At 37.2% G+C, this 14343-nt stretch overlaps 1 protein-coding gene across 2 annotated transcripts in view; it reads left to right on the top strand.

Moving 5' to 3' along the window:
• CSMD3 (CUB and Sushi multiple domains 3) overlaps positions 1 to 14343 on the top strand; it is a 1180750-nt gene that overhangs the window by 578689 nt on the left and 587718 nt on the right. For both annotated transcript variants that reach the window (XM_075920204.2, XM_075920205.2), the window contains one exon: positions 9262 to 9365. In XM_075920204.2, the coding sequence (XP_075776319.2) occupies positions 9262 to 9365 (104 nt within the window). The remainder of the gene's footprint in view (positions 1 to 9261; positions 9366 to 14343) is intronic.

Below are 14343 nucleotides of genomic sequence, written 5' to 3' on the forward strand. Positions count from 1 at the left end.
AAGAAAAGTTCTTAAAATCTGTGCACCAAAATCATGGGTAAGTGAGTATATCAGCATACACATTCATTTTAAATTCTATGATTATTAAAAATAATAAGTTTACTAGTGATCTGCATTATTTGGAATAAGAAATGGAAACTAAGTATACATGTTGGCACCCTTACTCACACTGAACAGTAATTTACTCCAAAAGTATCCTCATTGATTGAAGGTGGTACTGCTCACACATTGTCATTTGGTGCTACCAATGGTGGCAGAATTATAATTACATGAGAATAATATCCTGACTAGCCCTTATGCAATATTGCAAGAGTATGTGAGTGCTGAATTAGGGATGCTAAGAGCTAGCTATAGGTGCTGGGGAGGACGTGTAGCAGGTATTGCCTCCCAGGACCAAGTAGATGAGGAGTAGGCGGGGAGCAGACTGAAACAAGCCTTCCCTCCACTTTCTCTCACTGCACCTCCTAGTTGGTTGGGTACATGTGCATGTACATGTGCATTTGTCTGTGTATGTGTGTGTATGCACATTTATGTACAAATACTCCCTATCTCTAGTGCAAAAGAGGCCTGTGGATGGCTCTCAACCTTTATAGAATATAGTTTTCTGAGTAGATACAAGATTTAAATTCCTGGGTAATGAATTCCGTACAATTGAAATAGCATTAAAAAAATCATGTTCACAACTTCTACTTTCTAACTGGCACATAAAATCATAGTATTATAGAATACTAGGACTTGAAGGGATCTCGAGAGGTCATCGAATCCAGTCCCCTGCCCCCATGGGGCAAATGTTTACAAGCGTATTGCAAGACTCCCTAATTATACAAATACTCTGTAAATCTAACATAACTCCCTGAAAATAAATGTACAAATCTAAACTCAAGTGTTTAGTTTTGTAAGATAAAAGTTAATAGACTCCTTTTGATTTGTTGGGAGAGAATATGGTAAACAAACATATTAACTTAAGTGAAATAAAAAACATTTTGTGTTTATTTATTAATGCATTTGCCTTTATTATATTTATTTCCCCATATGAGTACTGTCTTGCCTTTTGAATTAAATTGTGTAATTCATTTTTTTTTGGAGAAAGTCTTATTTATGGGCTAATCTCTGATGTTTTGTGGAATATAAATCAGTAGATGGCTACTGAGACTGATTAAATATCTCAGCTTTGATTCCCTGATTAATCAATCTCAAAAGCTTTTATTGTGAACACAGTACAAAGTAGTAGAGATTATTACTAAACAAACAGTAACATGAAAATGTGAATAATCTCTTATTGTTCTTTTTGACTATTTGAATGCACTGTCCTTCTATTATCAGAATTGTAAGTGATGTGTCAGAATTGTAGAGTGACTTTTGCCTTCCATATTTCAAAAGTAAATATTTATTTTGTTATGACTTTTTTAAAAGAATGGATTTTTATGGGAATAGTCTGTGAAGAAGTTGAACACAAACAGATAGATCAGAGGAGTATGGCATTTGCAGAAAGAAGTCATCTCAGACCTCCTGAAATGTAGTCCCAATTTAGACACTGACTTTTATGGTGGTCAACATTTTCAAATGTAGGTGTCTCAAATTAGGCATCACAGTCCATACTTAGACACTCAATCAAGGGGCCTTATTTTCAAAGTTCCTGAGCATTTGCAACATCTATTGATATTCTTTAATCTAAATACACACACACAAAATTTCCTACAAATGTCTCCAAATTCCAAAATTCAGAAGACACCTGAAAATTCCTCAATTAAATCCTATTCTTAGTACCAGGATAGGTTTCTTACCCTACTTTTCTTTCCTCCCATAAAAATGGTAGATCGCTGGAGAGTGTTTTCCCATGTTTTGATTTTTTTTATATATCCAATAAAATTAATGGTTTGTCACACACTTGCTTTTGAAATGCCTTCAAAATATAACAAAAAGCAAGCATATCATTGTTGTACTATTTGTCCAAACATATTAACTCTGTTGTGTTCCCTTTTATTCAGATTGTAAAAGATGTGAGTTATTTGATTAAAGCAAATGTTTGGAGAGTTGCCTATTTTTAATGCAAGATGCAAGGTTTGGGATTATATTCGTAAAATGCCAACATTTTAGGGAACTCCTCTGTGTCCACATGCTGCTTTTAGAGTTTATGTTTGCACTTCAAGGATTACATGAGCAGTTTCAGGTGTGAAAATATATTTAACTTTACTCTCCCTAGTGTCTCTATATACAAAGGAGCTGAGAAGGCCAAATTATTGAATACACACTGGTAAAAAATTGTTATAATTGCATATGGTTAGCAGTGTAAGGCATTTGAGAGTTTGAAGGTTTCACTAGGAATATTACTTTTCTCTGTAAACTCCTGTCAACTTTTGGAGATGTTAGCACAAAACTATTAGGCATGCAGAGAATTAGATTCATTGTAGCATGCAGTCGTATCAAACTGTTGGCTGGGGATAGTGCTGCCTCAGAAATAATCATGTGTAAACTTTGTGGAGATCAGCAGTGCAGTTCTTAGGATAAATTTAGCCCTTAAGTTTTCAATAAAGTTTTGTTCTGTGTTAATTATTGGCAGACATTATACTATTTTCTGGCATGGGTATGGATAAAGGTTGACATTTCAAAAGGCACAAACAGCTCTAAGACGCTTCTCTCTCACAAAAATCAATGAGAATTGTATGACTAACTTCCCTTTGTGGCTTTGGAAAATCTTTTCCAAAAATTATTAAAGACTAAAATCTACAGTCTTTATTCATGCAAGACTTCTGTTCAAGTCAGTGGGATTTTGCTTGAGTAAACAGTAAGTAGCAAGTTATGGCTCTAAACTCTTAGTTCCTTTGCTACTCCTGGATATGTAATTATCAGGAGTGAGTCACAGCATCTCTTCTCATGTCTGGCTGGCAGGGAGACTGTTGCCAAGGAGACTGCTGTCTTTCTTTTAGATGCAGAAGAGGCATTAGTTTGCCTTCAGGGAGGATTATGTAACCTTGCCTAAGTTTTAGTAAAAATTTTTTAAAAACTCTCTTAATGAGAGATGTATGCTTTTTTACTTCAGATGCACTGCTAACCACATGACTTAGCAGAACTGGAAATTTCCTGTGATAAATAAAACAGAAAATGTAACTAGACCAGTGGTGCACAACAAAATGGTGGCGGTTCACCGGGGTTAGACCTGGGGGGGGGGGGGGGGGCACTGCCACTATATTTAGTGGCCTCTCCCCAGGTAGGGGTGATCCCATTTACTAAGCAAAATTGGCCAGCAACCTTTCCCAGATTCATCATATTTACTACACAAGAGTAGCTACATAACTATTATGCTTGAGCTTAGATATTGTAGTTATAAATCTGGTTTGCCAAACTGCTTGTAGCCCTACTTTTTTTATTCTGACTCAAAATCCCCCACTAAAATGACTGGAGTGCATCTAGATTGTCTTGGACCTTGATTTAATAACTTATAATAATGTAAGTTTATTGTATTTTCCATAATAATGTATTCACAACTGATGGTCCCTCCTTTGAATGCCTTACTGGTTTCTCAGAGCCTAAGTCTGATTTTCTATGTCTCTCACCACAAGATTTTTTTGTTCATGCAGGATTTAGGTGATTTTTTTTCTTTTTCTGGTTAGATAGGCAACTTTAGGCCAGGAAATGTTTAGCAGAAGGGGAGGAATTCTGTGAATGGAGCTCTTTATGTTTTGAATAGTCACCGAAAATGGCAAACTACTTTGTTACTGTCTTCATATATTACATTATTTAAAATAAAATAGCTGTCACCCTGACTTATCTGCATAAATGCAATTGATATACATTAAAAGATCAGTCCCATTGGCAGTGATCTTTTGAATAGCTACAGGTTGGATACTATAACTAAGGAATTAATCCTGCAACGACTTATGCGCATGCTTCATTTTAAATAAATGAGTACTCCCACTCATGTGAATTATTCTACTCATGCTGATATTCAAGCACGTGTGTGCTTTTAGGTGCCACATTGCATCTCTCTTAGCAGCCAGCACTTTGCATTACAAATAAACATTTAAATATTAATCTAGGTGTTGGTGGATCAAAACTTTGTAGCAGGTCTAATTTATTCTGGTGACAGTTTGCTCTACCCTGCTAGTGGAAAGGGGTACTAAAGTGGGTTAATCATAATTTATGCTTAGTGTAGATGACAATCAGACCCCATGTATTTGACCAGTGTTTACCTGGTTTCCTCTTCCACATCTTGATCAAAGAATGCTGATCTGGCTACACAATCAGTAAAATATAGAAGACTGCAAGACTTACTCAGCACTGCCCACGTTCTTCAGAGAAGGGGGCTGGTGGTGTTGGGGGTGCAGGAGTCAGGAGTGTGGGGATGAGGGGCAGGGCAGGAGACTTCAGGTGTTGGGGAGGGATGTGTGAGAATGAGGGCTAGGGAGTGGGAAGGGGCTCATGGTAGAGGGTCTCATCTTTCAGGGTTTTTTCTACCTCCCAGTCCCCTACGCTGGCAGGGGCCTTCTCTTTCCCCCAGTGTCCCCCAGCCAGCAGGGGCCTTCTCAAGCCTCCCAGCCTCCCGCTCTCCCTGTCGGCAGGGGTCTTCCCTAAATACCCAGCCACCAGGGGGATTCTGTCTTCCCTCAATCTCCCCACCACCACCCACCAAGGGCCTTTTCTCTCTCCCTCACCCCAGTGCTGCAGACAAGAGCCGGGGAGGGGGGAGGTTTGATGTGAGAGAGCTACCTACCCTGTCTGGTGGCAGACAAGATGTTGAGCCCTGCTGGCCACTCTCTTGGTGGTGGTGCCTCACCTCCAGTGATCACTCAGCACTAATGCTCTCGCCTGTGCTCACTACTCCCAGTGGCCACTCTCAGTATCATATCCCTCCTCCCTATGCCCCCTCTGTTTCCATGTGATGGGAAACCGTCACATTTCCCATTTTCCTAGCACAATAAGTTATGAGGAAGCTGCATACCAAATTTGGTGGTTCTAGTTTTTACTGTTTAAAAGGAGTTCTTGAACAAACAGACTCATGGACAGAAATCTTGTAAAAGACACTATTAAGCCAAAGGCATGAACCTTAGATTTTACAGTTTTAATGACTTCAGTCAGTTAATGCTTCTTCTCTTCCCCTCACTCTGACATTTACAGTTCCATCAGTTATTTATATGACCATATGTTACCCTTGACCCATGCTTGCAACTTCACTGAAATTTAAACACCTTCATGTTTCTTCAGCAAAGAAAAGAGTCTCAAAACACATTTGCTAGATGCTGTAAATCTACTCAGGTGCTCTATATTAAATTCAAATTGACACGGATAATTCACTAGGTGGTTAGTTGGTTGCCTGTGATACACTTGAATTTGGAGATATAAAATACTATATTTCATTTTTACTGTAATATAGCTGAAATAGCTGATGGTGGTACTTTTTTTTCCCTCTAGGGGTAGGGGTGATATTGGGTACTGCTTGCTGACACTAAGAACTGTTGTTATATTTTTTCCCTTCATAAAATAAAATGTAATCTAGAAATAACTGCTGCAATTTTGTTTAACTGCTAGCAGTTTTGAGAAATTAACAGCATTTTTCTAATTTTCACTTAATCCACTGTTTTGGAAAGAGAGGAAATTACAGTAGTAAGAATTGCAGTAATTAAGACTGCCTATTAAATGCTAATGTTCGCCAATATTTTCCGTCAGATAATGTATATGATTTCCCTTTTAATGTACACTTAGTTTGACAATAATGCAGAACTTTGGCACCAATTATCTTCTATGATTGATCATTTAAACGCTTAGAACACAACAGATGTAAATGTATTTACATATATGTGGGAGTATATGTAGTAGTATATGTATATGTATATGTATGTGTATGTATAGCAAATGATTATGTGGTACATTGATTTTATTAGCACACATTTGTAATAGCTCTTTTACCCAGTGGCAAAGTCATAGGTGAGTTCTCTGGGCCTTCTAAGACAATTGTGACTAACATCTTCATAATACTTAGTTCTTATAGAATGTTTTTCATTAGTAGATTGAAAAGCACTTCACAATTTTTTTATGTATTTATCCTCACAATAGCACTGTGAGGTAGGGAAATGCTGTTATCTCATTATGCAGGTAGGAAACTGACACACAGACAGGCTAATTGTCTTGTTCTGAGTTATACAGGAAGTCTGGAGTGGAGCAAGGAATACACCCGGGACCTCCCAAATCCTAGGACAATAGACTAATTATGAAATTATAATTAATAGAGAATCCCCGGGCCAATATTATAATAATACAAAATCTATTCTGTAGCAGCACCAGGCAAGAATCATATGATTACGGCATTTTAGTATCAGTAGCCCCAAGTTAGATTTAATTGATTTTTTAAAGATGCTCCATCTGCACATTTTTCAGGAGGCTGGGGACTTGCTCTTCAACAACACTTTATGGAGGAGGCCATGAATCCTGTTTCTGCACCTACTAGCTCTGCATGTCGTGTGGCCCCTCAGACAAATTCAGAGCCAGAGTGAGGAAATGTTTCTCTGCCAGATTCTAATGCCTTTCCCAAGAGGCAGAGATCATTCTCCTTCTTTGGTCCTCTGAGAGAATGTTCTCACAAAATGGACCACAGCTGCTCCAGAGATCAGGTAGACTCATCATCCTCTTCCAGGATGACTGCAGAATGGTACCATGATTATTCTTATGTGCAGGTTGGAGCTGAACCAGCTGCCTGTTCTCTGGTACTCAGAGCATTCGTTAGATGTTGCATCATTGACTCTGATATTGTGTGCAGTTCTGGATGTCACATTTCATGAAAGATGTAGTCAAATTGGAATATGTCCAGAAAAGAACAACATAAATGATTTAAGGTCTAGAAAACATGATCTTTGTGGGAAGATTGAAAGAGCTATGTTTGTTGGAATAAGAGTTTTCAAGTACCTGAAAGGCTGTTTTTTAAGGAGAAGGGAGAAAAATATTTTCCCTAACCTTTGATGATAGGATAGAAATCAATTGGGATTAAATTGCAGCTGGGGCAGTTTAGGTTGGACATTAGGAAAAACATCCTCACTATTAGGGTGGAATAGTAATAGTAATAGTTCCTCACTATTAACACTGGAACAAATTGCCTAGGGAGGTTTTTAAGAGGAGGTTAGACAAACAACCTATCGGGGATGGTCTAGATGGTGCTTGATCCTGTCATGAGTTTGGGAGGGGGGGATCTGCCAGAGTATGCTGGCCACTGAATCTGTATTTAAAGCTACTTTGTTTGCCTCATGGTGTAAAGCTGTTGTCCTGCTAATTTCACCTGCCCCTTGCACCTCCCTAAATTCCCCTCTCAATTTCTAGGTTCTGATTGTCTGTTATAGTTCCCTGCAGCTAATACCAGTTTTCCTCTTCTATCCCTTAGCAACTGCATTACTCCCCCTCCCCCATCCATTCTCTCTTCTTTTCTGCATTTACTGCATTAACCCATGGATGCATGTTCATACACACATCATTGTTTTCTGTTCCCGATAACCCTCTCCCTGGAATAAATTTGGTACCTTCTGAAAAGAAATATTTGGGGTCAAAGGTAATTTTTCCATTGTTTTTCATTTAAAGTTTCTGTCATAAGAGCTTGGGGCATGAAATTTTCTCATTCAGGAAATATATGGGGAATTGTCCTATTCAAAATGGTCACCACCTCCACATGCCCTTAAAAGGAAGTCAAACTGTCTCAGGCTGTCAGACTATGCTTTATTTTCGAAAGAGGATATTCAAATTCTGTGGGAATTTGCATATCTTCCGATCTGACTTTCGAAAGTGGGTCTTTCAAAAGCGAAAGTAGTCTGGACGTTTTTTTTATGAAAAAATCCCTTCTTTTTCGAAAAACCGCTCTTGTTTAAAAAATGAGGTTTACGTGGTTTTTTAAAAAAGGGTTTTTTTCCAAAAAAACCTGCATCCACATGACTTTCACTTTCAAAAGACCCTCTTTTGAAAATAAAGCATAGTTTAGATGTACCCTCAGGGATATGGTGGCCCACATATTCTTGGAAAGAGGAGAAAGTCACATTCAGAACAGTGAGAGAGAAATGCACTTCTCATAATGGTCATCTAACAAAAGGGACCTCTGGCTTTAATTTTGTTAAGAATAATGGTAAGATGACAACCATTTTGAAAGAAGGCAGGTTTTTTGTGGAATTATTTGGAGCAGAACCTTATCTCACAGCTGCAGCTGAAGAAGAAATCTTCAGACCTCTTTCTCCATATCTACGCAATCCCTCCAAAAAAACTTCAACTCTAACCTTTGCCTAAGAGATCCATTAGTTTTAATTTTATAGGAAATTTGAGGTACCTGTGTTGTTTCCATTTTTTTAAAATGTAGTTAAAGCAGTTGATGGGAAAATTATGATGCATTTTTCATGCATAAAAAAGTGGTTGAATTCCTGCTTTAAGTACAAAACTCATCTTATAATTAAGTATGGAACTGACAGTTGTTCTCCATAATCTACTTCTTCTTAAACCCTTGTACTCTGAGTGGAACATAGGTCATCTACAAGTCACTCTGTCTTAAGACAAAACTTCTAGATGACTCCAGGAGTACCCCAGTTGTTGTCCTTCAATCTCACAGTTGTTGTCCTTCAATCTCAGTAGATCTTCTCCATATTGTCCGAAGTCTTCCTCTTTGCGGTTGTTTTTTTTTGTTGGTTGATTTTTTTGCGGGTTCCATGTGAAAGCTTGATAGACCATGTTGGATGATGGTTTAATAACATTAGTGAGCTACGTAGTTAAATATCTGTCATATTGCAGTTTAGAGTACACAGGCATAACAAAATTTTCAACATTGGTGGTCATGTTTTATTCAAGGTCATAAAAATAGGTAACAGCTTGAGCCTATAGGCTGAGTAAGAACTTCAAAGGCTTCTTTGTAACTGCTAAACTTGATTGTAGAAATGAGTTGTGTAAATTTTGAATTTCACCCACAGTAAGTAATTATGATGCCCTGTGAGGGTACTGCACTGGAAATGTAATACAGTTGTACAGTACTATATAAAATGTACAATAACCACATAATTGAAATGTAGGTACTTCTAGCATGTCAGCAAATTGGTGCCATGTAAAAATATTTTAACTGAATATTGCATTAACCAGTTTTGTGAGTTAATCACAACAGGGTAGTATTAAATAAAATGTTATTAATATATGTAACTGTTACATATTTGGAGGTTTGTTTTATTCTTGTTGTTTGAAAGTTATCTGTATTTTTGCATGTCCTAATGATTGTCTTTACTTTTTAAGAGTATATTAATTTTTTTCCATTAGGTTATTCAGATAAATTTTGAAGAATTTGATCTGGAGATTGGCTATGACACACTGACAATTGGTGATGGAGGAGAAGTGGGTGATCCCAAAACTGTGCTGCAAGTGTAAGTCTCTTGTATTTCAAGTCTCTTGATTTCATACATAATTTGCAGAATTACTCTAATACAGGGGGTTTTGGTGTTATTGAATGATGCATAGATTGGGTCAAATTCTTTTCTTGAGTAATCTGAGAGATGAATAAAGCCAAGAGAAAAACAATTGTATGAATTTCTTCAAATTGTTCAAGATTAACATATAGGATAAGGTATGTTCATTCATATTTACCATCACAGTTTCAAAATAAGATTTGAGTTAAAACAGCTCCAGTTTTTTAGGCAGACTTATTCTTTTTTGCTAAAAGTAAGTTTATAAATCCAGTTCTCCTAGGGTTAATATGTTCATCTGCAAGGTCTGTGTTCTCAGATTAAGAATATGGAGAGGAAAATGTATGGCTTAATAAATTTGCCTTTGATAATATCTTTTGAAAACCCACTTTGACAAGAAATGAACCATACCAACCTTTACAGTTCACTGATTCTGACAGGTACACCCTAAACACTTACTAGATTGTGTGGTTTCTGATCCTGTTAAACATTACTATTATCAAAACCATGTAAAATTATGATTTAGGCAGTCCCAGATACCTAATGTCTGTAATTTACTGAGTGTCTATATTTGGTTTGCCTAAATCTAATTTATAACCATCAATTTGTTAGGTCTTGTGTTTGGATTTATCAGTTACTTAACCAGCTGATGGGGTTCGGCTCTCTTACAATAGTCAATTCTAAGAAGCCAAGTATGTAAAATTATATTTAATTAACAATCTTTAAAAACACATCAAATACAAAACAGTTATTCTGAACTAAATTTCCATATATTTTAAAAAGGGCAAAACAGTATAACTAGGCATTAGCTATCTTTTGTCAACTTATGTTAATTTTTTTCTCTAATATTTTTCAGTTATAATAATCAGGAGCATAAATAGGTAAAAGTACGTGTGATTTGTTTTCATGAGGTCTCTTTTTATGCATTTAATTTAGTATTTCCTATCTACTTCATTTTTCTGTAAAAATAAAGAGAATATTTTGGGGCTTAGACAAGAGCATATGAGTAGATCACAAGTGAATAACGCAAATTTGCGACATGAAAATATTGTATCAATTTATGTTGATTTTACAAATTTGTTGTGGAAAAACATGGTCAAAAATCAAAACATTTCGGCTATGTCTACACTGGCCAATTTTTCGGAAGGGGCATGCTAATTTTGGAAGTGGGAGTAGGGAAATCCGCGGGGGATTTAAATAAACATGTCCGCCGCTTTTTTTCCGGCTTGGGGAAAAGCCAGAAAAAAAGCGTCTAGACTGGCCCGATCCTCCGGAATAAAGCCCTATTCTGGAGGATCTCTTATTCCTACTTCAAACATACAAGTTTGATCATAGAGAAAGGTAGACATAGTTATTTAAACAAAATAAATAATTGGTTATTAAATGGAAAAGATAGGTTAAGTCAAGATTGTTCCCTACAGTAAATTTTCTGGTTATTTATTTTAAAGTGTTTTAAATGTACTGAGCAAGAAAGCTCCTATCACATTATTAGAAGTCTATAGCAAAGGCTTACTAGATCATAAGTCTATAGCAAAGGCTTACTAGTACAAACTGCCAGGAGGGTCTTCAACTCATCTGATAAGTGGGTTTTACCCATGGAAGCTCATGATACTATATATTTTTTGTTAGTCTCTAAGGTGTCACAGGACTACTCATTGTTTTTAAAGTTACACACAAATGTGGCTATGCCTCTGAGACTGTCAGGAGGGTCTTTTAGATATTCACACTTACTTAAATTAATCTAATTATTCCCAATTATATAGCCTTGAACCTTGCTCTATCTCCTTCTCATTTACACCCTTCATACATCTGTAGACTTTCATCATGATTCTCCATTAGCATTATTAGCCTTTTCATCAGTTGATCAACCCTAACTCTACTTTGTAGCTTTTTTTTGTAATCATTTCTTTTTGTTAATATCTGGGCTATTACTGTGTGGGAAGATGGTGCACAGTAGATTCATAGCCTGGCTTGATGCACAGTAACTTTCCCTGTAGACTTAAACCAGAACCAAAAATGTGTGTAGATTAGCTCTCAATATTTCAGATCCATTCACATTTGTTTAAAGACATATATGTCTGCAAAGGACTGTATATATATCATTATTCTCACCTAAGATTATTATCACCATTTTATATACAGGGAAAGTGAGACACAGATGTGAAATGGCATTCTAAAAGCACATAGCAGTCACTGTTAGAGACTCATGTGCTCCTACTTCCCTGCACCACATTGCCTCTTCAGAGGGGAGAAAATTTATAAGGCACTAATTCTGCAAGTTCTAATATCACTTAAATAAAGTGTTGGTATTATTATCTTTGGCACTTAAATTACAGTACCACATTTAGATACAGTGTAGCAATATTTTACATTTTGACAAATGTAGTGAACTGTTCTGCACTGGTTTGGTTTCATTAAAGGTGTTAATATTTTACAAGAATGTATTTGATAGTGAGGCATATTTTCAAGAATGATGAAATTACAATATTGAAGTTGTCAAGAAAATGAATATCATTTCCTCTTATCAATGCATTACTCAAATTGCCATGACATTCTATTGAGTAAGGATTAACATAATGTATAACAGGAAAGTTGTGGTGAGTACAGACCTAAGCAAATACATTTGCCACAAATATATTTTAGTTCAGAGGCTATTGATAACCAGAAAATTATTTTGAAAGATCTGTTTTTCTTTTTAAATCATACTTGAATTTTGATATACGTTAGTTTGTTGTATCTGGTCAAATCTGAGAAATAGACATTCTTTCTGTTCCTCAAGCACCTGAGTATCAAAGGCTTTGTAATAAGGCTTGTGGAAGCCACTATGTATAAAACCTCCTAGGAAGAATTAACTGCGTAAGTCAAGGTAGTAGGTAATTAGTGAATGTTAGAAAATTGTACATCTTTTCTTATCTGGGCCACATAGAAAGGTTAGGCTACTGGACAACTTGGAGGATGGGGTGGAACCCACAAAAAAACTTAGGTGACTATGGCCCTATTTTGAACCCACTGCAATCCAGTAAACTCTTATTTTACTGTTTAGGCATGCAAACTTGTCACCTGTTTTTCAGGGTAAAATATCCCAAGCCCAGTTTCTCCCTCTGGGCATGTGTACTGCAACCTCCCTTTAGGCACTTAGATGCATATCTCCCACGTTAGCAACAAAATGATTCAGGAATCAGGGAAAGACAAGCTTTTGGACACCTAAGTCATGTGGAGGGCTGCATCCTACAGGCATGCTTAGAGACTTATTCAAAATCCAGGACAAAAAGGTGATGATACTCACCACATAACTTTTAACCATTGGTTATCACACTCACCTGGGATGTGAGGAACCAAGGTTCTATTGCATCTTCTTTTCTAGGGTGTGAGTATGACTAAGTGTCTCCAACTCTCAGGAGAATTGAATCATAAAATAATATGGTTGGATGAGATCGCAAAAGGTCATCGAGTCCAACCCGGTGCCCAAAGCAGGATGAACTTAATCATTCCATCCAGGGCTTTGAAAAGCTGGGACTTAAAAAACTCTGACTGAGCTGGTCCTGGCTTTTATAGGCACTCTCCAGTTAGCGCATGCCCAGAGGGCTGAGGGGGTGGGGCTCTCTCAGCCAGCTGACTAAGGCAACTTTAGTGCGGGGTTGATGCATACCATCACACTACCCGAGACCCCCCTCTCCCCGCAACTTGAGACCATTGCTCTGTGTGCTGTCATCATTGAGAATAGCCTCTCTCCATCCTCTTTGAACCCCCCTTCAGGTAGTCGAAAGCTGCTATCATATTCCCTGTCACTCTTCTCTTCTGTACACTAAATGAGCCCAAACCCTCAGCCTCTTCTTATAAGTCATGTGCTCCAGCCCCTTAAACATTTTTTTGCCTTTCGCTGGACTTTCTGCAATGCATCCACATCCTTCCTGTAATGGAGGGTTCCGAATTGGATCCGAATTGGATCTGGCCTCACCAGTGCCAAATAAAGGGGAATAATCACTTCCCTAGATCTTCTGGCAATGCTCTTACTAATGCACCCCAAAATCCAAAATACTGTTAGCCTTCTTGTCTACAAGGGCACACTGTCAGAGCTAGGGATTATTGTAATATGGAGCTGCCTCGGTCTCTCCTTTTGAATATTTTTCACCATAGATAAATAACAAAACAGTGATTGGAATTAAAGGACTGGACCCTGCGTCATTCTCCCTCTCATGTACTTTGTTTTTCTTCCAGTAGATTTTCATATAATACTATGAGACTGCATAGCCCTACCTGCAAAATTTGTGATCAAATCCTTGTTAGATGTGTTTACCTGACACTTCACCAAGGCTAATTAGAAAGATTATCAATGTCTGAACCCACTAATTATATCAGGCACTGCTAGACAGTTATTACCCTAAGCACCTGGGGTCCAGATCATCAACCTGAATAAATTCTTATAGCTTAATTAAAGTCAATGGGGGCTATAATTACACCAGGTGAGGACCTAGCTCCTAATTTGCAAAGTGCCATTCAGGAAAGTGCTAGGTGTGAACAAAATGAACTGTCAGCATTTTAATTTTAGAGAACTAGGATAAATCCTGTGGATACTTAGGGTTCCCTCCCTCCCCCTGTGAAAGTGACAGAGTGTTTTGCACAAAATGGTGATTTAAAAAATGTAGAAACAATTGAATTCATAAAACAGAAATTATACTAATTCCCATGACTTTATATTATAACTTTTTTTTCCATTGAGACCAAAATGAAATGTATGTCTGGAAATTCTCAAAAGGCTATTGCCCAAATCTAGAATCAGCCAGTTACCAGAGAAAAATTGCCAAAATCTAGAGGAGGCATGCAATGCTTGCTGTAATGGAGAGACCTCCTCTTTTTGACTTCTCATTTATGAAATTCCCAATGATAGCAAGATATATTATTTTTGTAGCATTTAATACTTTAATTATTTAATATCTGC

This window comes from Pelodiscus sinensis, chromosome 2 (genome assembly GCF_052426305.1).
Source record: "Pelodiscus sinensis isolate ZL-2025 chromosome 2, ASM5242630v1, whole genome shotgun sequence".
NCBI classification, from domain to species: domain Eukaryota; kingdom Metazoa; phylum Chordata; order Testudines; family Trionychidae; genus Pelodiscus; species Pelodiscus sinensis.